At 40.1% G+C, this 25,225-nt stretch overlaps 1 protein-coding gene across 2 annotated transcripts; it reads left to right on the top strand.

The window, feature by feature from the left end:
* The first annotated feature begins 1,159 nt into the window (after window positions 1-1,159).
* LOC139547591 (signal peptidase complex subunit 2) lies at window positions 1,160-8,325 on the top strand. Of its 2 annotated transcripts, none has more exons than XM_071356523.1 (5): window positions 1,160-1,291; window positions 6,005-6,088; window positions 6,226-6,386; window positions 6,752-6,886; window positions 7,026-8,325. In XM_071356523.1, the coding sequence occupies exons 1-5, from the start codon at window positions 1,253-1,255 to the stop codon at window positions 7,210-7,212; spliced, it is 606 nt and encodes a 201-aa protein (XP_071212624.1). In that variant the 5' UTR covers window positions 1,160-1,252; the 3' UTR covers window positions 7,213-8,325. The 2 variants fall into 2 exon arrangements, with proteins under 2 accessions (XP_071212624.1, XP_071212623.1); XM_071356522.1 differs by lacking the exon at window positions 1,160-1,291 and adding an exon at window positions 1,860-2,303.
* Window positions 8,326-25,225: the final 16,900 nt, after the last annotated feature.

The following is a 25,225-nucleotide window of genomic DNA, read 5'->3' as shown; positions in this document are numbered from 1 at the left end:
GGGCCGAGCTTCTATGTCCTTATGGGAAACGTGTTGCTCATGAGGAGATGCATATATGTAAAAACATATATGACTGTAGCTCAAACGGTACAGGAGATATGCTTGCTCAAAGTTTAGAATTTCAGTTGATTACTATTCCACTCATCCGCTCCAGTATTACCACAAGCCCGTTCTCCCCAATTAAGTTGCCACCAACCTCCTGTGATACATACATACATACATGCATACCTACATACTAGGACAGAGAAAGATCCATAGTCCCCCCTCGATTACATCATGAAAACTAAAATTAGCTTTTTGGTCTTAATTTAAGGTTAGGGTTAGGCATAAGTTTATCAGTGTGGTTAGGTTTCAAATCAGATATTAAGAAGATCAATTGTAGAAATGGGCGTGGTTTATGACTTTGCCGCTTGCCCTGTTAGTCGACGACCTATAGGCAGTGCGAGCTAAAATAAGGGGATTTGATTAGTCTGGCCTGGGGGCCTGGGTATGCTTGTTTTGCATTGGTTGACAGTGACTGTATTTGTTTGGCAACCGGGCTACCTCCCGGGCGCGAGCCAGGCGCCCCGTATCAAAGCCCACGGCGAAGTAGGCTCAAACAAAAGTGACGTAATTAAGCACGTGGAGTTATGACTTGGATTCTGTCTTTTCACATGCAAAAGTGATTGCTTTAAAAACATTACATATATTTTATGGAAAGAGATATTGTATGTTTCTGGTTGACGCATCATGCTGCCTTGTTGACAACATGACCGAGCTGCGCGGGCCATGTTCAGGTTCCCTGCGGTTCAGCATAATCGAATTATCCCATTGAATCGTCATTCTTTGTTTTAACCGTTTGTTTTAAGCATCCGTCAACTGCTAATAATATTAGGTACATTTCATATTCACAAATGCAAATGGTCTAATTCAAAACCTAACTTTTTTCACTTTATAAATGAATTTAAACAATATGGCACTACTTGAACTAAAATGAAAAACAAAAAGGCAATTCAAACTTGTTGTATTATTAATGAATATGATTTGTTTGTTTAGGATTCCTGGCAATGTAAATAGTTTGTATGTATGCTTGTTTGCATATGACTATTCCTCTTTTGTTTGGTGATATTTGTTAATAAAAAATAAATGAAAGCGTCCAGACGACTTCTGTATACGTACATCGTTCCTAGTTAATTTGGTTGGCTGCTAAAATTACGATTTTAGCCAATCACATTGTCCCAGGTCACACACAGCAAATGTACAGGAAGGAAAGATGGCAGCCAGAAATGGGAAAAATGGTCTACTTGAGAAAGTAAGAATTATTTTTACACCGTCATTTATAAGGCACAGGGATCGGTAATTAAACCTGTCGTGCTTGGGTCTTTTTCAATAGTTGGCCGCCTAGCCGATATTGTATTACTCCACGGCAAGCATGTCTATCAGACAGACCGTTCATTTTGAGCTTAAGCTAACGTTAACAGTAGTTTTTAGCAAGCTACTGTTATTTTATAAGGCTAGAAGGAAATAAAGGAATTGGCTATGCAAATAACGTGGCCTTTAGTGGTAACGTTATTTGTATGTTGTAATTTCAAGAGGAACGCAGATCTTCTTTGAAGTGAGGGAAGCTGTTTGACCAGCTAGCTAAGGTATGGCTAGCCTAGCATGCTAGCTAATATTCTTCCTGGTTGATGTTGGCTAGTCCGATGTTAGCACTACGCGCTAGATACACTAACGTTATATATCCAAAAGTATGTAGACATCCCTTCAAATTATTGGATTCGGCTATTTCAGCCACACCCGTTACTGACAGGTGTATAAATTCGAGCACACAGCCATGCAATCTCCATAGACAAAAATAGGCAGAAAAATGGCCTTACTGAAGAACTCAGTGACTTTCAACGTGGCACCGTCATAGGATACCACTTTTCCAACAAGTCAGTTCATAAAATTTCTGCCCTGCTAGAGTTGTTCCCGAACAACTGTAAGTGCTGTTATTGTGAACTGGAAACGTCTAGGAGCAACAATGGCTCAGCTGTAAAGTGGTAGGCCACACACACAAGCTCACAGAAATGGACTGCCGGGTGCTGTAGCGCGTGAAAATCGTCTGTCTTCGGTTGCAACACTCACTACCGAGTTCCAAACTGCCTCTGGAAGCAATGTCAGCACAAGAACTGTTTATCGGGAGCTTCATGAAATTAGTTTCCATGGCTGAGCAGTCGCACACAAGCCTAAGATCACCATGCGCAATGTCAAAAGACGGCTGGAGTGGCAAGAATCTCTGGAGTGATGAATCACACTTCACCATCTGGCAGTCCGACAGACAAGTAAAAATACTTTAAAGTACTACTTAAGTAGTTTTTTGGGGGTATCTGTACTTTTCTATTAATATTTTTGACAACTTTTACTTTCATTACATTCCTAAAGAAAATAATGTACTTTTTACTACATACATACCTGACACCCAAAAGTACTCGTTACATTTTGAATGCTTAGCAGTACAGGAAAATGGTCCAATTCACGCACTTATCAAGACATGGTCATCCCTTCTGCCTCTGATCTGACAGACTCACTAAAGACAAATGCGTATTGTGTAAATGATGTCTGAGGGTTTATGTGTGCCCATGGCTATGCATACATTTTAAAAACAAGAAAATGGTGCCTTCTGCTTTGCTTAAAATAAGGAATTTAAAATGATTTATACTAGGGATGCATGATATATCGGTGAACATATCGGAATCAGTCGATATTAGCTAAAAATGCCAACATCGGTATTGGCCTGATGTCTAGTTTAACACCGATGTTAAAAACCGATGTCAAAGCTACCGTGCGTACCTATATAACGTAGGTACATGACGTAATAACGGCATGTAAAATTTTGCGCTACACGTGCAACAAAGCATTCCTAACCTAGCCCGGTCGAGCAGTCATTTGAAAGAGTAAGAAAATTTTAGCAAGACAAGTAAAAGGCGAAAGTCATTAAAGCCAAGATAATGGAATTCATTGCCCTTGACATTCAACCGTTCTCTGCCGTGGGTGATGTTGGCTTTCGCCGACTGGTCGAGCACCGGTACACGCTACCAAGTGCGCTATTTTTCAGATGTTGCCCTACCGGAGTTACACAGTAATAGCATTGCTGTAGCTTCACGACATGCATACTATGGAATGCCGTTTGGGTCTTTGCGTGTCAAAAAAGATACAGTAGCACTGTCAAAGCTGTACAAAAAAGTCTGCAAACAAACACCGGCTACGAATGATGTGTTTACAATACAGAGTTAGTAATAAATAATATTTTGTTAGATCGCAACTTCTGGCGTAGCTAGCTTTAGCTTGGTACCTAGCTAGCACCAATACAACCAGCCTGAAAACAATGACCAGTAGAAACTGCAATCATTTTCATTATTGTTAGCAATGATTTAGGAATCCTTGTAAGTATTAGCTAGGTTGCCACTTGTTGTTCGCCTATTGAAATGTAACTTCAGTTCATGAAAATAAATACCTAGCCAACTTCTTAACCCTGTTGCCCAAAGCTAATGTTATAAGCAGCCAGCTAGCTTCATCTGGCTAGTGAGGCTCGACCGGGTTGTGTTGTGAAGCTAGCCACAATAACGATTAGGCACAATAGTGGAATTTGCGTTTTGCCTTCAAAATAAGTGTCATTGACAATGATGCAAATGAATACAAATAGTAGAATTATGCCATGAAGGCTAACCGCAAAGTCCACTTTTGTGGCTAATCCTTATTGTGGCTAGCTTTACATAGATGGGTTCGACCACCATTAATCAGGTATAAACTGTCTTATAAATTAGGGTTATTTTAGATGAAGCCACCTAGCTATATTGTTAGCTAGCTAACTATAGCTACTGAAACAGATTATGTTGTGTTATTTGACACAACAAATAGTGTTATTTGACGTGTATCTTTTTTGACACGCAAAGACCCAAACGGCGTTCCATAGAAATCCTGGTTGAGAATGAAACGATTGAACAACGAAACTGTACAGCAAGTAAGTGAAGGAAATAGGTTTTGATCATGTTTTACTGATAATGGGGACATAAGTAAATGCCAACAAAACCTTTTGGTCAGTGTGGTGTGTGTGTGTAACCTTTATTTAACTAGGCAAGTCAGTTAAGAACAAATTCTTATTTACAATGACGGCCCTGACGACACTGGGCCAATTGTGCGCCGCCCTATGGGACTCCCAATCATGGCCGGATGTGATACAGCTTGGATTCGAACCAGGGACTGTACTGTGTCCATGTGTGTGTTAATTGTTTAACTGTACTAGAATGCTTAAAAGGCTGCTAAAATGTTAAATATCGGTTATCGGTATAGTTTTTTTGTGAAGAAAAATATTGGATATCGGTATCGGACAAAAAAGTAATATCGGTGCATCACTAATTTATACTTTTACTTTTAATACTTAAGTATATTTTAGCAATTACACATACTTTTGGTACTTAAGTATATTTGGAATCAAATACTTTTTAGACTTACTCAACTAGTATCTTACTGGGTGACTTACTTTTACTTGAGTAACTTTCTATTAAGATATATATACTTTTACTCAAGTATGACATTTTGGATCTTTTTCCACCACTGATGTATAGATGTGTGTGTGTGTGTGTACACACACATACTACCGTTCAAAAGTTTGGGGTGACTTAGAAATGTTATTGTTTTTGAAAGAAAAGCAAATGTTTTGTCCATTAAAATAGCTAACACAACGTGCCATTGGAACAGAGGAGTGATGGTTGCTGATAATGGGCCTCTGTACGCCTATGTAGATATTCCATAAAAAATCAGCCGTTTACAGCTACATTAGTCATTTACAACATTGTCTACACTATATTTCTGATCAATTTGATGTTATTTTAATGGACAAAATGCGCTTTTCTTTCAAAAACAAGGACATTTCTAAGTAACCCCAAACTTTAGAGCGGTAGTGTGTGTGTAGATACAGTTGAAGTCAGAAGTTTACATTTAAACCCAGTTTTTCACAATTCCTGAATGTTGAATCCCAGTAAGAATTCCCTGTCTTAGGTCAGTTAGGATCAATCACCACATTATTTTAAGAATGTGAAATGTCAGAATAATAGTAGAGAGAATGATTTATTTCAGCTTTTATTTATTTCATCACATTCAGGGTGGGTCAGAAGTTTACATACACTCAATTAGTATTTGGTAGCATTGGCTTTAAATAGTTTAACTTGGGTCAAACGTTTCGGGTAGCCTTCCACAAGCTTCCCACAATAAGTTGGGTGAATTTTGGCCCATTCCTCCTGACAGAGCTGGTGTAACTGAGTCAGGTTTGTAGGCCTCCTTGCTCGCACACACTTTTTCAGTTCTGCCCACAAATTTTCTATAGGATTGAGGTCAGGGCTTTGTGATGGCCTCTCCAATACCTTGACTTTGTTGTCCTTGAGCCATTTTGCCAAAACATACATACATGCATCACATTCTTTGCTCAAGTGTTTTTTAGACTGTTATTGGCATATCTTGTTGCTTTCTAGCCACTCTGTTGACAGTTTTCCAGGAACGTGTGGTAGCTAACTAGCTTGTTAATTGTTTACAAACAAATTAGTGAATGTGCTAGGAAGTTTTGAAAGTTGGATCATCTTATATCCTTTGTGGCTTTAAGTGTTCTTACCTTATGATTTTGAACATTCAATGCAACTAGGAAACATCCATGGCAGGCATTGTCACCTTAGCTTGCTACATAACTTCTGAGTGATAGAAAGCACGAGCACCACCACAAATCAGCCTACACAACTGCACACCCCCCCCTCGTTACTATGACAACTAGCATAGCCTTGTCAGCAGATGACTGCTGTCTGAACACACACATCCGATATGGTCACTTGTAACTTGCTGTTTGGACAGTCAGTAGTCCAAAATGGATTTTAGCATTAAAGGCCTGCAGTGTGAACAAGGCTTAATTGTAATCTGCAATAGGAGTTTGGTACAGGAGGAAACACTGTCAAGAACTGTGTTGCTCATTCTATTGACCATTGTCATTTGCTTTCAGTGGAGGATTGATGAGAAACCTGTGAAGATTGACAAATGGGATGGTGCAGCTGTCAAGAATTCTCTTGATGATGCAGCGAAGAAGGTTTGCATACAGTACATTGAGGGGGGAAAATGTTTCAACATTCTCTTCTATGTAAAAAAAAAAATAATAATAAAAAAAAAAAGTATGGTTTTGATATTTTACATATGTTTTGATCATATTTTTCCAACATTCATCAGGTCCTCTTGGAGAAGTATGGTTATGCAGAGAACTTCAATCTCGTAGATGGACGTCTCCTTATTTGCACAATCTCCTGCCTCTTCGCCATCGTAGCTTTAATTTGGGACTTCCTTTATCCATTCCCTGAGTCCAAGCCAGTCCTGGCAATCTGTGTCATATCATATCCTTTTAATGGAAAAAATAATGAAATGACTGCTTCGTCACTGTAACAGACATGTATGAAGATGGCATGATTGCCTACAGTTTGAGGTAATTTAGTACTACAACCTAACATGCCTTATTGCTTTTATAAAAACAATTCCAACTGTGGATATTGCTTTAAAGTCCTCTACAGTTGTATTTCTTTATTTAGATTAACAGACTGATGCTGATAACATGTTTTTGATAGGCTATTATTACTCACCCGAAGTCTTTTATTGCCCAAATTGACATTCTCACGGCTTAGTAACTTAATTGTCCTTCCAAAAATGTTCATTATTGGATTCTGGAATTTATATATCCAAGTTTTCCCTAACTGATCCTTACGTATTTCATAATGATGGGCATTCTAACCTTATACACCTCCTACCAAGAAAAGAACATCTTCCTTGTTTGTGTCCAGAAGGACCCAGCTGGCATGGACCCTGAACACACTTGGCAGCTTTCATCTAGTCTGAAAAGGTATTTTTTTTTCATGGTTTACTTTTTGTGCAGTTTTTTTGGGACTACCACATTTTCTGAGTAATGCCTGGTAATGTTTTTAATTTATCTTGACTTTGAAAAGTCCTGCCTAGCAAATTGTGACTTCTACTCTCTGCAGGTTTGATGACCAGTACACACTAAGAGTGTCCTTCACAGATGGGAAGTCCAAACACACGCGGGTGCAAGAGATCACGAAGTCTGTGGGGGCTTTCTTTGACGGGAACGGAACGCTGGTCATGGACCAGTTTGAAAAGTGCGTGTCAAAACTCCATGATACCTTGGCCACTGAAAAGAAGACAAAATAATAATGATCAGACATAGCCTTCTTTACAATGCTGCAGAAACCGCAGTAGAGCACACTGGTATTGTACGGTCCTGGGTGCATTTGAATGAGTTATTGGTTGTTATAAAAGTCTGCACGCCAGCATTTGTTGTCCATTGTTTAATTTGTCCAATAAATTGACTGTTGCGCATAATTATTGTTTTTCTTCCTATGTTTACCTTGATACAAGTCTCATCTAGACATTGCTTTTAAGAACCCCTAAGACAACTCAAAACGAAGATTAATCAAATATTTCTTGCACCACTCAAGTTTTTATCTTCACCATTGAATGGTCGTTCTAAAAATGAAGAGATTGGTCCTTTTTTTTTTTTTATATATATTTTTTAACTTCTCTTCCCCACATTTTATGCTGCCTTACATAATGTGCGCAGTGAATGACCAGATCATTTTGTTGGAAATTATGTAAAATACGTATATATTTTTTTGTCCTGAAAGCCTTATTCAATGTAACTAGTGTATTTTAAAAGTTTTACAATTCTACCTGTATTTTTCTGTTAATGGATTTTGTTACTACAGTATGTAGTTACCATAAGGCTTTAAAGGGCAAAAGAAACGATCTGAAAAGGGACTGTATCCACACATTTACTAGTGTCATCACCATTCCTCTCTTCAGTACATGGTTTGTTGGAAGTATGTCTTTAAAGCTGGAATCCGTTTTGGTGAAACTGCCACGTCCTTCTGCGATATTACAACAACAACGTATGTTACTTCGAAGAAATGTTGTTTTCCCCCTCCAGATATTGAACTGGGGTAATTGGGGTAATTGTTTTGATGTACATGTTAGGTCAACGATTTGGAAATGAAATAGTATCGATCAGTTCTCCTCACTTAGGAGTGCATGACCATTGGTTTTCAATTTCCAGTCTCACAGAATATTGAATACACAAGCACATTTTTTTTTTAGACTTATATTGGTAAAGTTTCCTGAATGCAGTTTATTTCTCTGTCGTATGACTTTAAAAGTGAGTGGTACAGAGACATTGCCGTTTTTGTCCGTAGATTTTTGGCTTTAGCAACCTTATTGTACGTGCCTGTTCTTCATATAAGTTTAAAATAAAGTTCGAAAGCATTTGTACATTGTCTACTTATTTGGTCTTTGTCTCAATGAATAGAAGTGCTGATCTGGGCCTGTATCCACACAGTGTCTCAGAGTAGAAAAGCGGTCCTAAGTGCTGGGAATAGAGATATTTTACTCCTACTCTTATGTGTATGCATGAACCCTCATAAATCGAGTCCCACCTTGTCGACAGATATATATATGAGACCTCATGAGCTGTCCTAAACAGTTAAGAGTTACCAGCAGGTGTCTCGATATAGAAAAAGGCACAGACAGGCAATTGTTTTGATATTTCTATATGATCGACTCACATGCAACAGTATCTCTTGTGCTTTTGACAATTTCACCTGAGGCCTAATTTAGGAGAGACCGGGACATGTTGTCCCACTTTTCACTTAAGTGTAGATTTCTTAGCATTGGTATATCTATTAAGACCAATCTAAATATTGATGAATAGATCAAGGTCTTGCCAAAAAATTGGCACTTCTACTTTTCTCATTACTTATTGCAAAATGAAGTTATTACTGATAAACACTGAGCAGTTGTGACAACTTGCCCCGTAGCGGGTATGGGGCAAGCTGTCACAATGTTATGTGTTGTTAGTGCCAACAGTTGAAGCATTATTCATCACTTGATGAATAAGTAAGAATATTCTCAAAAAAGCAAACTAAATGATTGCAAGTATATCTAATTGTACTGCTTATTGGTGATAATTCCACTTTGTTGTGCTAAGTCCTTATAAATGAACTAAACATGATAATAAATTACAATGTCAATGTTTCTTCCTCTTAAGGATAATTTTTTTCTCTCAAATTTTTGCCTAAAATGACATACCCAAACTAACAGCCTGTAGCTCAGGACCTGAAGCAAGGATATGCATATTCTTGATACCATTTGAAAGGAAACACTTTGAAGTTTGTGGAAATGTAGGAGAATGTAACACATTAGATGTGGTAAAACATATATTTTTTGTACCATCATCTTAGAAATGCAAGAGAAGGGCCATAATGAATTATTCCAGTCCCGGTGCAATTTCTATTTTGGCCACTAGATGGCAGCAGTGTATGTGCAAAGGTTTAGACTGATCCAATGAACCATTGCATATCTGTTCAAAATGTTGTATCAAGACTGCCCAAATGTGCCTAATTGGTTTATTAATACATTTTCAAGTTCATAATTGTGCAGTGAGATTCAGCCACTTGCTAATTGAAGGAAAATTATGAAAAACACAGAGAGATGAAAGAGAAATTATTTTAGAATAAAAAAAAAAATGTATTGGTCAAATATTTGGGGACGCCTTTTCCCTTGGCATCCATGAATACATGCCACTGGAGCAAAGTCATTGTAGCCTATTATTTTACTTCCCCTAGCTGTGAGAACCATGGCATGAGCATGGGCTGACCTTGTATTGCTGTAGCACGGCCGCATAGCCTCCCAGCAGCCTATTAAATGTTGCACCGTGTCCATTACAATGTAGAAAAATATGTCCCTAGTCCAAACCATTCAATAGTTACAGTAGGCTATTCATATATCCGGAGCTTCATCTTATTCTTTCTATTTCTATGGTGGATTTGCGGCCGCAATTTATGGAACATGCCAAAACTTGAGATAACAATAGATGGCAAAGTCAAAGATGCTGGTTTTCCCCTATCAATCCGTGGCGAAGTTTTCCATAAATGCTTATGGCAAATCCAGCTCCAGAACCAGTCATAGCCTAGCCAGCTGGCTAATCTTTTGAATACGTTGTAGCAACAACAGATAACATTAGCTAGCTATGTAGATAAGGTTAGCATGCTTGATAGCTACAACGACATCTGTCAGTACTCTACTTATTGTTATTTCTCCACTCCCCGTAGAAATCGCCAGAATTCCCAACCCCAATTTCCGAATAGCTATTAGCAGCCTGCGTCATTCTTTGGAAGTGGAACCTAAATGAGAATTTCCACTATAGGACAGGAATTATATTGAAATAGGGGCGGCATTGCCCTGGCATTTGAAGCTAAAATTCTACACATTTTGCAATGACTTATGCCATGTTAATATGATATCTGAGTGAGAATGACAAAATCAAATTGGGCCCCCCAGAGGTCAAGGCCCATGACTTACATAACAAGAGAAAAACTGCTGATGCACAACCACATTTTGAAATTGCACCTGGTGTATTTTATGAATCGTGCTCTCATTCTCCCGACTGAATAAAATAAAAAATAAAAAATAGATACAGTACCAGTCAAAAGTTTGGACACACCTACTCGTTGAAGGGTTTTTCTTTTTTTTAAAGTATTTTCTACATTGTACAATAATAGGGAAGACATCAACACTATGAAATAACACATATGGAATCATGTAGTAGCCCAAAAAGTCTTTCAGGCTAGGGTCTATTTTTCTCCACTTCCTGTCTGACTGACGTGCCCAAACTAAACTGCCTGTTACTCAGGCCCAGAAGCCTGGATATGCATATAATCGGTACCATTGGATAGAAAACACTTTGAAGTTTGTAGAAATGTTAAAATAATGTATGAGACTATAACACAATAGATATGGTAAGAGAAAATCCAAAGACAAACTAACCGGAATTGTTGTTTTTTTGAGAGCCCATGCTCTTCAAATTGAACGTATAGGGTCATATCCAAATCCAGCTCCCAGATTGCAATTGCTATGGCTTCCACTAGATGTCAACAGTCTTTGTTCAAGGTTTCAGGCTTGTTTCTTCCCAAACGAGGAAGAATTTTGAGTTTTAGTACTGGGAGTTAGAGTTGGAAATCAGTCTTAGTGCGCGTGATGAAAAGGACTCGCACAATTTTGCTTTCCTATTGAACATACTTCTTTCTGTATGATATATTATAGTTTAATTACATTTTAGGGTACCTGAGGATTAAATAGAAATGTATTTTGACCTGTTTTAACAAAGTTTAGCGGAAGCTTTTTGGATTCCTTTCTCTGCACGTTGAACGAGTGGATTACTCAAATCGATGGCGCCAACTAAACTGACTTTCTGGGATATAAAGAAGGATTTTATCTAACAAACGACCATGCATGTTGTAGCTGGGACCCTTTGGATTGCAAATCAGAGGAAGATTTTCAAAAAGTAAGTTAATATTTAATCGCTATTTGTGATTTTATGAAGCCTATGCTGGTTGAAAAATATTTTGATGTGGGGCGTTGTCCTCAAACAATAGCATGACATGCTTTCACTGTAAAGCCTATTGGAAATTGGACAATGCAGTTATGCATTGTCCAATTTCAGAAATTGTATGCAGAAATTGTATATATCAAAATGTTTAATGTCCATCATTTTTATGATTATTTATTTTAATTGCGCCCCTTCCAGTTTCACCGGAAGTTGTCGACAGGTGTCCGTCCCACTGTCGAGACGCCTAGGCCTAAGAAGTTTTAAACAAATCAAAATATATTTTAGGTAATTCAAAGTAGTCATCCTTTGCCTTGATGACAGCTTTGCACACTCTTGGCATTCTCTCAACCAGCTTCATGAGGAATGCTTTTCCAACAGTTTTGAAGGAGTTCCCACATATGCTGAGCACTTGTTGGCTGCTTTTCCTTCACTCTGCGGTCCAACTCATCCCAAACCATCTCAATTGGGTTGAGGTCAGGTGATTGTGGAACCCAGGTCATCTGATGCAGCACTCCATCACTCTCCTTCTTGGCCAAATAGCCCTTACACAGCCTGGAGGTGTGTTGGTTCATTGTCCTGTTGAAAAACAAATGATAGTCCCATTAAACGCAAACCAGATTGGATGGTGTATCGCTGCAGAATGCTGTGGTAGCCATGCTGGTTAAGTGTGTCTTGAATTCTAAATAAATCACTGACAGTGTCACCAGAAAAGCACCATCACACCTCCTCCTTCATGCTTCACAGTGGGAACCACACATGCGGAGATCATCCGTTCACCTACCCTGCGTCTCACAAAGACACAGCGGTTGGAACCAAAAATCTCAAATTTGGACTCATCAGGCCAAAGGACAGATTTCCACCGGTCTAATGTATATTGCTTGTGTTTCTTGGCCCAAGCAAGACTCTTCTTCTTACTAGTGTCCTTTAGTAGTGGTTTCTTTGCAGCAATTTGACCATGAAGGCCTGATTCACGCAGTCTCCTCTGAAAAGTTGATGTTGAGATGTGTCTGTTTCTTGAACTTTGTGAAGCATTTATTTGGGCTTCAATCTGATGCTGGTAACTAATGAACTTATCCTCTGCAGCAGAGGTAACTCTGGCTTTTCCTTTCCTGTGGCAGTTCTCATGAGAGCCAGTTTCATCACAGCGCTTGATGGTTTTTGCGACTGCACTTGAAGAAACTTTCAAAGTTCCTGAAATTTTCCGTATTGACTGACCTTCATGTCTTTAAGTAGCAATGGACTGTTGTTTCTCTTTGCTTATTTGAGCTGTTCTTGCCATAATATGGACTTGGTATTTTACCAAATAGGGCTATCTTCTATATACCACCCCTACCTTGTCACAACACAAGTGATTGGCTCAAATGCATTAAGAGGGAAAGAAATTCCACAAATGAACTTTTAACAAGGCACACCTGTTAATTGAAATGCATTCCAGGTGACTACCTCATTTTTATTTATTTATTTATTTCACCTTTATTTAACCAGGCAAGTTGAGAACAAGTTCTCATTTACAATTGCGACCTGGCCAAGATAAAGCAAAGCAGTTCGACACATACAACAACACAGAGTTACACATCTAGTAAAACAAACATACAGTCAATAATACAGTAGAAAAAAAATAAGTATATTCAATGTAAGCAAATGAGGTGATATAAGGGAGGTAAAGGCAAAAAAAAGGCCATGGTGGCGAAGTAAATATACAAACAATATAGCAAGTAAAACACTGGAATGGTAGATTTGCAGTGGAAGAATGTGCAAAGTAAAGATAGAAATAATGGGGTGCAAAGGAGCAAAATAAATAAATATATAAATACAGTAGGGGGAGAGGTAGTTATTTGGACTAAATTATAGATGGGCTATGTACAGGTGCAGTAATCTGTGAGCTGCTCTGACAGCTGGTGCTTAAAGCTAGTGAGGGAGATAAGTATCTCCAGTTTCAGAGATTTTTGTAGTTCATTCCAGCCATTGGCAGCAGAGAACTGGAAGGAGAGGCGGCCAAAGGAAGAATTGGTTTTGGGAGTGACCAGAGAGATATACCTGCTGGAGCGCGTGCTACAGGTTGGTGCTGCTATGAGATAAGGGGGGACTTTACCTAGCAGGGTCTTGTAGATGACCTGGAGCCAGTGGGTTTGGCGACGAGTATGAAGCGAGGGCCAGCCAACGAGAGCGTACAGGTCGCACTGGTCTGTAGTATATGGGGCTTTGGTGACAAAACGGATGGCACTGTGATAGACTGCATCCAATTTATTGAGTAGGGTATTGGAGGCTATTTTGTAAATGACATTGCCGAAGTCGAGGATCGGTAGGATGGTCAGTTTTACAAGGGTATGTTTGGCAGCATGAGTGAAGGATGCTTTGTTGCGAAATAGGAAGCCAATTCTAGATTTAACTTTGGATTGGAGATGTTTGATGTGAGTCTGGAAGGAGAGTTTACAGTCTAACCAGACACCTAGGTATTTGTAGTTGTCCACATATTCTAAGTATGAAGCTGGTTGAGAGAATGCCAAGAGTGTGCAAAGCTGCCATCAAGGCAAAGGGTGTCTCCTTTGAAGAATCTAAAATCTAAAATATATTTTGATTTGTTTAGCACTTTTTTGTTTACTACATGATTCCATATGTGTTATTTCATAGTTATGATGTCTTCACTATTATTCTACAATGTAGAAAATAGTAAAAATGAAGAAAAACCCTTGAATGAGTAGGCGTGTCCAAATTTTTGACTGGTACTGTACTTTAGATGTGCTTCATTAAGCTTGTCTGTTGCAATGGACCCAATGGAGATCTCCCAAAAGGGCAGGTTAAAGCAAACACTTAAACTATTTGAAATATTTTGAATAGTATTTGAACCCAGGTCTGGTGAACATAATTTGCTCCTGTTCTACATGGCCTGAATGAAAAACACAATACATTCTGGTATGGGAGAGGTTAAAGGCATTCGTGGATTGCCATTCGTAAATATAGCTGCCTGCTGCATTGTCTGGGTTATCTCTCCATACCTCTGCTATTCAGTCAGCACAGCGTGACACTACTACAATGGAGTAAACCCTCACAAATCTGTTTGCATGGATTTTGTCTCTGACATCACAGCTGTGTCTGAAAACATTACTAGCGGTCAAATCCTTGCTTCCTCCGGCCTTGTTTTCTCAATTCCTCTCAAAGCTCATTGGAGGAGGCATTCCGAGGGAGGAACATCGGTTCCTGTCCTCCAATGCACTGTGAGAGGAATTGAGGAGATGAATATGGAGGAAGCAAGGATTTGACAGCTAGTAAAGCTTTCAAACACAGCCCACAATAACATCTCTGGAAGATCCCCACACAGAGGCCCATGAGGTCCAAACCATGTGATGGTTTTTAGGGGGTGTGGCATGACCCTACAGAATTCTTAATACTGTACCAATTTAGATAGATAATAGATAACGTGGCTAAGAACTGTTGTAACGGGGATTATTATCGTAGCAACACACCTTGGAGTGAAGACAATCTGTGTTAGCTAAATGTTCATGTTTTAGGGTGTAGTTCGTAAAGGTTGAAGTGTGTATGTTAGGATGGTAACGTTATAATAATTAAGGATGAAGGGTGAATTCATGCCAGGAATAATAAATGTGACGTTTTTGACCAGATGGGAGGTCATATCGATGCAGAATGCTGTGGAAGCCATGCTGGTTAAGTGTGTCTTGAATTCTAAATAAATCACTGACAGTGTCACCAGCAAAGCACCCCCACATCATCACACCTCCTCCTCCATGCTTCACGGTGGGATCACACATAAGGAGATCATCTGTTCACCTACTCTGCGTCTCACAAAGACATGGCGGTTGGAACCAAAAATCTCAAATTTGGACTCATCAGGCCAAAAGGACAGATTTCCATCGGTCTAATGTCCATTGATCGTGTTTCTTGGCCCAAGCAAGACTCTTCTTCTTATTGGTGTCTTTCAGTAGTGGTTTCTTTGCAGCAATTCGATCATGAAGGCCTGATTCCTGCAGTCTCCTCTGAACAGTTGATGTTGAGATGTGTCTGTTACTTGAACTCTGGGAAGCATTTATTTGGGCTGCAATCTGAGGTGCAGTTAACTAATGAACTTATCATCTGCAGTAGAGGTAACTCTGGCTTTTCCTTTCCTATTGCGGTCCTCATGAGAGCCAGTTTCATCATAGCGCTTCATGGTTTTTGCGACTGCACTTGAAGAAACTTTTAAAGTTCTTGAAATTTTATGGATTGATTGACCTTCATGTCTTAAAGTAATGACGGACTGTTGTTTCTCTTTGCTTATTTGAGCTGTTCTTGCCATAATATGGACTTGGTCTTTTACCAAATAGGGCTATCTTCTGCATACCACCCCTACCTTGTCACAACACAAGTGATTGGCTCAAATGAATTAAGAGGGAAAGAAATTCCACAAATTAACTTTTAACAAGGCACACCTGTTAATTGAAATGCATTCCAGGTGACTACCTCATGAAGCTGGTTGAGAGAATGCCAAGTGTGCAAAACTGTCATCAAGGCAAAGGGTGGCTACTTTGAAGAATCTAAAATATAAAATATATTTTGATTTGTTTAACACTTTTTGGGTTACTACATGACTCCATATGTGAAATTATTTCAAATAGTATTTGAACCCAAGTCTGACCAGACCCTCTTTTTTCTGATTCATTTTTCCTGGCTTTGCTGCAAGTGCAGGAATAGTTGCACTGAAGATAGAAAAAACAATATATTCTGTGTTTATATTTATATGAGGAAAGCTACTCAATGTACACTAGTGCTCATTCTTTTTACTAAAGTAATCCCGTGCTACTGTACTGTTACAGTACCAAGTTGAAAAGCATATAGAGCCCAACAATTGTTGCATCAGTGTTTTCAGTTGTCCTTATGACAATTCTTGCTCAGCAGCTGCATCATGTACTTGTATTTCCACGCCACAACAACCTGAAGTTCTGTTACAATGAAATTATATTACAATCACACTATGAAACAAACTGTATGAACAGTAAAAAGTATTTTATTGTATTTGAACTAATACAGATAGATAATGAATGGAATACAATTCATCAGATGTATTGTCACAAATATAAGAGTTCACAAGGAAAAAGCTTCAAACATTTTCTTCACACCAGTAATATCTATGAACAACAAACTTGAAAATTATTTTAATCGTATGCATAGTGCTAACAGACAGAATTTGGGTAAGTGAATTGTCATTGTCCTGGAACTTCACAATGCCGGGCATGGCGTGACAACCATCAAACTAGAGCTGCTTTGACTTCTCTAATCCAATTAAAGCCAATACTAAGCAGAGATGCATTACATGTTCATACTGAATGCGTGCCTCAACAGAGACTAGTCCCTTGTCAGGAAGCACTAATGCACTATTTTGATACGAAACGGGATCCTCATAGCAGTTAAAGTATAGGTTAATATTCCTAGTTCCCAAATGCATTCTGATTTAAAAAAAGGTCACAGAATTTGGCTCCAGATTGTTTATGTTGATCTCCTTGCAGTCATGTATCCTGTCAGGTTAGAAACGCAAAGCACAGCATCTGCATAGGAATAATGAGTGGTTCGAGTCACATGTTATACATGAATTTTCAATCCTTTAATATGATGCTTTTTCCATTTGATGGCATTATTCCAGACGTGGGTTAAAAATATTTATGAAATACTTGAGGTGTGCTTGATTTGGCTCAACTGGTACAATGGAACCAATGGAGTTGTCCCAAAGGTGCAAACTCCTAAATCAAACACACCAAGTTTTTGAAAGTATTTTAAAAATATGCTTGATGTAGGTCTGCATCATGACACACACTATAGTACCTTAATCTGCGTGGGCAGCCATGGTAACCAACCATGTACTCCTGGGCATAGCAGTACTTGCGGCAAGCCCCTCTGTAGCCACAGGTCCAGCCCTGAACCTTTGTGTCATCAGCTGTAAGAAAAATACAACAAAACTTGACTGGGATGAATGAATGAAAGTATCCCTTCATGACCAACATGTTGAGTTCTTGTCTTGTGAGTAATGCCACTCTGTTAACCTTTAAGTGTACAATACCTTGCACTGCTGTCACCAGCAGCAGAACTAGCATGACCAAACCCAGTCTCCTCATTTTGTTTCTTCAATAAACCCCTGACTCCTCAGGCACTGTGCCTGCCTCTGTTGAGCCTGTTATATACAGAATTTCACCCCCCAAGGGGGAGGAGTTGTGGGAGTTTACGGAATCAACAATAATCACCAATAACACTCAGCGAGAGAGAGAGCCGGGCCCACTGACATCTAGGGGGAGGGGGGGTGAAGCACCTGACCTGGCCTAACCCTTCCACTGTTGCATGTACTCTGAGCAGTGGAGCTGGGGCAAATAGTGTCAAGGGCATCCAGTAGCCATTTCCTGCAGTCAAATGACCTAGTGGCCTCATGGGTGGAATGTTATTAATAAAAAAATATCATTATTTTACACTGAAAATCCGGTGTTTCTATACGGAACACAAATATAAACGCAACATGCAACAACTTCAACCATTTTACTGAGTTACAGTTCATAGGAAACCAGTCAATTGAAATAAATAAATTAGTCCCTAATCTATGGATTTCACATGACTGGGCTGGGGCACAGTCATGGGTGAGCCTGGAAGGGCATAGGCCCACCCACTGGGGAGCCAGGCCCTGCCAATCAGAATGAGTTTTCCCCCCAAAAAGGCTTTATTACAGACAGAAATACTCCTCAGTTTTATCAGCTGTCCAGGTGGCTGGTCTCAGATGATCCCGACAGGTGAAGAAGCCAGATGTGGAGGTCCTGGGCTTGCATGGCTACACGTGGTCTGCAGTTTTGAGGCTGGTTGGACGAAATGCTCACCAACAGGGATGTAAATAAATGTGTGCGCAACATTTTTTATTTATTTTTTCAGCTCATGAAACATGGTACCAACACCATGTTGTGTTTATATTCTTGTTCAGTATATTCAAATGGTTTTGTTATATTCAGACTTCTGTGATGCTTATAAAGTGTAATATTGGGATGCAAACTCAAAATTGAATACATTTCAACTCTATATCTGACTTGGTACAGGTGTCTTCTTTTTTTCAAGCCCATTTATTTGTTTAAGACTGCCATGAAACACTCTGTGTGACCCTGATTTAGTCCACAACAGTAAAAGGTTTTAACTTAATTGTCATTGACGGTCTGGTATCTGGCAGTGGCGTGTATTCATGGACACCAAGGGAAGCGAGGTTTCCCCCCCAAATTTCCCCCAAAATATATATATATTTTAAAGTATCTATGGTCTCTGTTTCATAATTTTCCTTCAATTCGCAAAAGGCTGAATGTATATCACAGGAGAAAGCATCTGAGAAAGCAAAACAGCACCCCTCTGTCTCTCTACGTGTAGGCCATCTATCTGATACTGTCTGGTCTGAAATGAGTATGACATTGTTGCCTCCCATAGCATTGAATGAAAGGGAAGCCAGCGAGCATTTGGCCTCCCTTGACAAAAAAATGTATAACAAATTGCCAATCAGCGTGTTGAGCTACACTGAGCGAGCTCAACTGTGAATGGTCCTGGTGGGAAAAAAAGTGTCAAGGGAAGCCAGCTTGGATTTCACGTGTCACCTATCAAATCGCTTTGAGAGCATACCTCATTAACATAAACAACTTGAATTGTTGCATCTACAGTCGTGGCCAAAAGTTTTGAGAATGACACAAATATTAATTTCCACAACGTTTGCTGCTTCAGTGTCTTTAGATATTTTTGTCAGATGTTACTATAGAATACTGAAGTATAATTATAAGCATTTCAGCATTTCAAGTGTCAAAGGCTTTTATTGACAATTACATGAAGTTGATGCAAAGAGTCAATATTTGCAGTGTTGACCCTTCTTTTTCAAGACCTCTGCAATCCGCCCTGGCATGCTGTCAATTAACTTCTGGGCCACATCCTGACTGATGGCAGCCCATTCTTGCATAATCAGTGCTTGGAGTTTATCATAATTTGTGGGTTTTTGTTTGTCCACCCGCTTCTTGAGGATTGACCACAAATTCTCAATGGGATTAAGGTCTGAGGAGTTTCCTGGCCATGGACCCAAAATATCGATGTTTTGTTCCCCGAGCCACTTAGTTATCACTTTTGCCTTATGGCAAGGTGCTCCATCATGCTGGAAAAGGCATTGTTCATCACCAAACTGTTCCTGGATGGTTGGGAGAAGTTGCTCTTGGGGGATGTGTTGGTACCATTCTTTATTCATGGCTGTGTTTTTAGGCAAAATTGTGAGTGAGCCCACTCCCTTGGCTGAGAAGCAACCCCACACATGAATGGTCTCAGGATGCTTTACTGTTGGCATGACACAGGACTGATGGTAGCACTCACCTTGTCTTCTCCAGACAAGCTTTTTTCCGGATGCCCCAAACAATTGGAAAGGGGATTCATCAGAGAAAATGACTTTACCCCAGTCCTCAGCAGTCCAATCCCTGTACCTTTTGCAGAATATCAGTCTGTCCCTGATGTTTTTCCTGGAGAGAAGTGGCTTCTTTGCTGCCCCTCTTGACACCAGGCCATCCTCCAAAAGTCTTCGCCTCACTGTGCGTGCAGATGCACTCACACCTGCCTGCTGCCGTTCCTGAGCAAGCTCTGTACTGGTGGTGCCCCGATCCCGCAGCTGAATCAACTTTAGGAGACGGTCCTGGCGCTTGCTGGACTTTCTTGGGCGCCCTGAAGCCTTCTTCACAACAATTGAACCGCTCTCCTTGAAGTTCTTGATGATCCGATAAATGGTTGATTTAGGTGCAATCTTACTGGCAGCAATATCCTTGCCTGTTAAGCCCTTTTTGTGCAAAGCAATGATGACGGCACGTGTTTCCTTGCAGGTAACCATGGTTGACAGAGAAAGAACAATGATTCCAAGCACCACCCTCCTTTTGAAGCTTCCAGTCTGGTATTCGAACTCAATCAGCATGACAGTGATCTCCAACCTTGTCCTCGTCAACACTCACACCTGTGTTAACGAGAGAATCACTGACATGTCAGCTGGTCCTTTTGTGGCAGGGCTGAAATGCAGAGGAAATGTTTTTTATGGATTCAGTTCATTTGCATGGCAAAGAGGGACTTTGCAATTAATTGCAATTCATTTGATCACTCTTCATAACATTCTGGAGTATATGCAAATTGCCATCATACAAACTGAGGCAGCAGACTTTGTGAAAATTGATATTTGTGTCATTCTCAAAACTTTTGGCCACGACTGTAGTTGTGTTGTTGTCCTCCGGTGGCTAGCTAGCTAGCTAAAACGGTCCCTTTTCTTAAATTAGCCACGGATGGAGATCGGGATTTGGACTTGTGGTTTTACTTAATTTTCTGTACTGGCCAATGATTATAATGGCGATTCTGATCCAACCATTAATTCATACATTGTTGTGCCCCTAGCCTGAGAGGATGCTCAATATGTACAGTAGCTAGATGTAGAAGGCGTGCACTGTATGAAAAATACAAGTGTGTACTGTATGACAGAATGATAGACCGTTACTGGTACCTGGTGCTGTGAATCATTATGTTAGTGCAAACATTAAATGAAAGCAATACACACCGTTTTTATTATCTGTCTAGGGCCTGAATTCAATCAGAACAAGTGTTAACCGGTGATGGCAGACTCACGCATAGTGGATGTTTTGTCGGTGTCGGAGGTGGAACTGTGTTGGAGTGGTGAAATCAGTGAGCAGCTGCACTTGTGATCAATATCAGAAAGCCATCCTCTTTTTCATTCTTCATTTTCTCCATCATCTTGAATGAGTGTGAGACTCGAGACCTGACAAAAGACACAGGCTACAATGGCTGTGAAGAGGAGGACCTAAAGACTGTTATCAATTTGATCAAGACTGCTGTGATCAATCTAACTTGTACTGTAGGCTATTTTGTGATCAAGCATTTTTGTTTTTCCTGATAAAATTAAATCACTATACCAAATAGGGAAAAATTATACAGGGTTAGTTTTGTCTTTTGTAGATCCCATGTTTGCTGATGATTACTACACCTCTCTTCCAAAATACCTGATTAGCTTTCATTTTGCTTTCATTAGCTTTATGTCAACTAGCTTGCAAAACCCATATTTGGATATGGCGCGTAAGTGAAAAAGATAGAATTGGGACTATTAATATTTAATATAAATCCTGTCTCATGGTGGTCCTTCATTCTATCACCAGTTATTATAGGATAGTTTCACGTTCATATCTGAGAGTCACTGCAGATTTCAACATTACGATAAACATATCTGTGGAGAACTATGCACAGCCTTGTCAGCAGAAATGTAGTATTCACGACCCATCCCAGGCAGCAGTAGCAACAGCATCAGCAGCACATGACTGGCTCCCTCTGCCACATGCATAGTCCCCCAGTGAGGGGTAGAGCTCTGCTACAAAATAGGCTACTGCATTGCCTTTTACAACTATATTAGCAGCCTTCACATCCCTGACACTGTGGTTTCTCCTAATATTTGACTTTGAATTTTAATTTAGAATTCAAATCTACACTATGAACAGTCTTTGTTCCATCCCTGAACACAAATATTAACGCAACATGTAAAGTGTTGGTCCCATGTTTCATGAGCTGAAATGAAAGATCCCAGTGTCACGACTTCCGCCGAAGTCGGTCCCTCTCCTTGTTCGGGCGGTGTTCGGCGGTCGATGTCGCCGGCCTTCTAGCCATCGCCGATCCACTTTTCATTTTCCATTTGTTTTGTCTTTGTCTTACACACCTGGTTTCAATTCCCCAATTACTTGTTCATTATTTAACCCTCTGTTCCCCCATGTCTGTTTGTAAGTAATTGTTTGTATGTAGTAAAGTCTGTTTATGTGGGCTCTCTTTTTTGTATTGCATTTGTACATGTTGAATAAAGTAAGTTTATTTACTCATATCTGCTGCCCTGCGCCTGACTCCTTCCTCTACACCAGCTACACACAGACCCCATTACACCCAGAGATGTTCCATGTGCACAAAAAGCTTATTTCTCTTAAATTTGTTTACATTCCAGTTAGTGAGCAAATCTAATTTGCCAAGATAATCAAATCACATGTGCCGAATACCGTGAAATGCTTACTTACAAGCCCTTAACCAACAATGCAGTTCAAGAAATAGAGTTAAGAAAATATTTACTAAATAAAATACAAATTAACACAATAAATTAACAATAACGAGGCTACATACAGGGGGTACCGGAGTCAATGTGTGGGGGTACAGGTTAGTCAATCTATTAATCAATGTGGCCATTTGATTAATTGTTCAACAGTTTTATGGCTTGGGGGTAGAAGCTGTTAAGGAGCCTTTTGGACCTAGACTTGGTGCTCTCTTACCGCCTGCCGTGCGGTAGCAGAGAGAACAATCTACAACTTGGGTGACTGGATTCTTTGATAATTTTTTGGGCCTTCCTCTGACACCGCCTAGTATCACAACTGGCCGTGATTGGGAGTCCCATAGGGCGGCGCACAATTGGCTCAGCGTCGTCCCGGTTTGTTCTTAACTGACTTGCCTAGTTAAATGAAGGTTAAATAAATGAAAAATATAAAACAAAATAGTATATACAGTACCAGTCAAAAGTTTGGACACATCTACTCACTCAAGGGTTTTTCTTGATTTGTACTATTTTCTACATTGAAATTTAGCCTGTCTGGTAGCCTTGCATCACTGGGCATCTCGCGGCTGGGTTTCCCTTTGTAGTCCGTAATAGTTTGCAAGCCTTATCCGACAAGTGTCAGAGCCGGTGTAGTAGGATTCAATCTTAGTCCTGTGTTTACGCTTTGCCTGTTTGATGGTTCGTCTGAGGGCATAGCGGGATTTCTTATAAGTGTCCGGATTAGTGTCCCGCTCCCTGAAAGCGGCAGCTCTAGTCTTTAGCTCAGTGCGGATGTTGCATGTAATCCATGGTTTCTGGTTGGGATATGTACGTATGGTCACTGTGGGGACAACGTCGTCGATGCACTTATTGTTGAAGCTGGTGACTGAGGTGTTATATTCCCCAGTGCCATTGGATGAATTCCGGAACATATTTCAGTTGTGCTAGCAATACGGTCCTGTAGTGTGGCATCCACGTCATCTGACCACTTCTGTACTGAGCGAGTCACTGGTACTTCATGCTTTAGTTTTTGCTTGTAAGCAGGAATCAGGAGGTTGGAATTATGGTCAGATTTGCCAAATGGAGGGCGAGGGAGAGCCTTGTATGCATCTCTGTGTGTGGAGTAAAGGTGGTATAGAGTTTTTTTCCTGTTGTTGCACTTGTTACATGCTGCTAGAAATGAGGTAAAACAGATTTAAGTTTGCCTGCGTTAAAGTCTCCGTTTCACTAGGAGCGCCGCTTCTGGATGAGCATTTTCTTGTTTGCTTATAGCCTTATACAGCTCGTTGAGGCAGTCTTAGTGTCACGCCCTGACCTTAGAGATCCTTTTTATGTCTCTATTTTGGTTGGTTAGGGTGTGAGTTTGGGTGGGCATTCTATGTCTGGTGTTCTATGTTGTCCTTGTTTTGTATTTCTATGTGTTTGGCCTGGTATGGTTTCCAATCAGAGTCAGCTGTCTATTGTTGTCTCTGATTGAGAACCATACTTAGGTAGCCTGTTCCCACCTGTGTTTGTGGGTAGTTGTTTTCTGTTTTGTGTGTATACCTTACAGAACTGTTTCGTTTCGTTCTTTCTCTTTGTTGTTTTTGTTATTTCAGTGTTCAGTTTATTTTATAACATTAAAATGAACACTTACCACGCTGCACCTTGGTCCTCTTCTCCTTCTCCCGATGACGTTCGTTACACTTAGTGCCAGCATCGGTTTGTGTTGGTAAATAAACAGCTACGAAAATATAGATGAATGCTCTTGGTAGACAGGTTACCAGCTTGCCGACCAATTCTCACATGGCAACTCGATCTCCGCACGTTTTTCCGTCTTTTCTTCACGTGAATGACGGGGATTTGGGCCTGGTCTTGGAGAAGCAGTATATCCTTTATGTTGGACTCATTAAAGAAAAAAATATTTGTCCAGTTCGAGGTGAGTAATCTCTGTTCTGATATCCAGAAGCTCTTTTCGGTCATCAGAGACGGAAGCAGCAACATTATGTACAAACGATGCGAAAAAAACAATAATTGCACAGTTGGTTAGGAGCCCATAAAACAGCAGCCCCCCCTTCTGGCGCCATTATCTCCTATCCATCCACCTAACAGGTGTGGCATATCAAGAAGCTGATTAAATAGCATGATCATTACACAGGTGCAACTTGTGCTGGGAACAATAAAAGGCCACTCTAAAATGTGCAGTTGTGTCGCACAACACAATGCCACAGTTGTTTCAAGTTGAGGGAGCTTGCAATTGGCATGCTTACAGCAGGAATGTCAGAGCTGATGCCAGAGAATTTAATGTTAATTTCTCTACCATAAGCCGCCTCTAACGTCATTTTAGAGAATTTGGCAGTAAGTCCAACCGGCCTCACAACCGCAGACCACGTGTAACCACACCAGCCCAGGACCTCCATATCCGGCTTCTTTACTTGTGGGATCGTCTGAGACCAGCCACCCAGACAGCTGATGAAATTGAGGACTATTTCTGTCTGTAATATAGCCCTTTTGTGGGGAAAAACGTATTCTGATTGGCTGGGCCTTGCTCCCCAGTGGGTGTGCCAGTCTCCCAAGTGGGTGGGCATATGCCCTCACAGGCCCACCCACAGCGGTGCCCCTGCCCAGTCATGGGAAATGCAAAGATTAAGGCCTATTTCAATTTACTGTTTTCCTTATATTAATTTAAAAAAATTATTGAACCTTTATTTAACTAGGCAAGT

Source organism: Salvelinus alpinus, chromosome 21 (genome assembly GCF_045679555.1).
Source record: "Salvelinus alpinus chromosome 21, SLU_Salpinus.1, whole genome shotgun sequence".
Classification (NCBI taxonomy): domain Eukaryota; kingdom Metazoa; phylum Chordata; class Actinopteri; order Salmoniformes; family Salmonidae; genus Salvelinus; species Salvelinus alpinus.
Note: the sequence above shows the minus strand (reverse complement) of the source record. Positions and strands in the feature narration are given on the sequence as shown.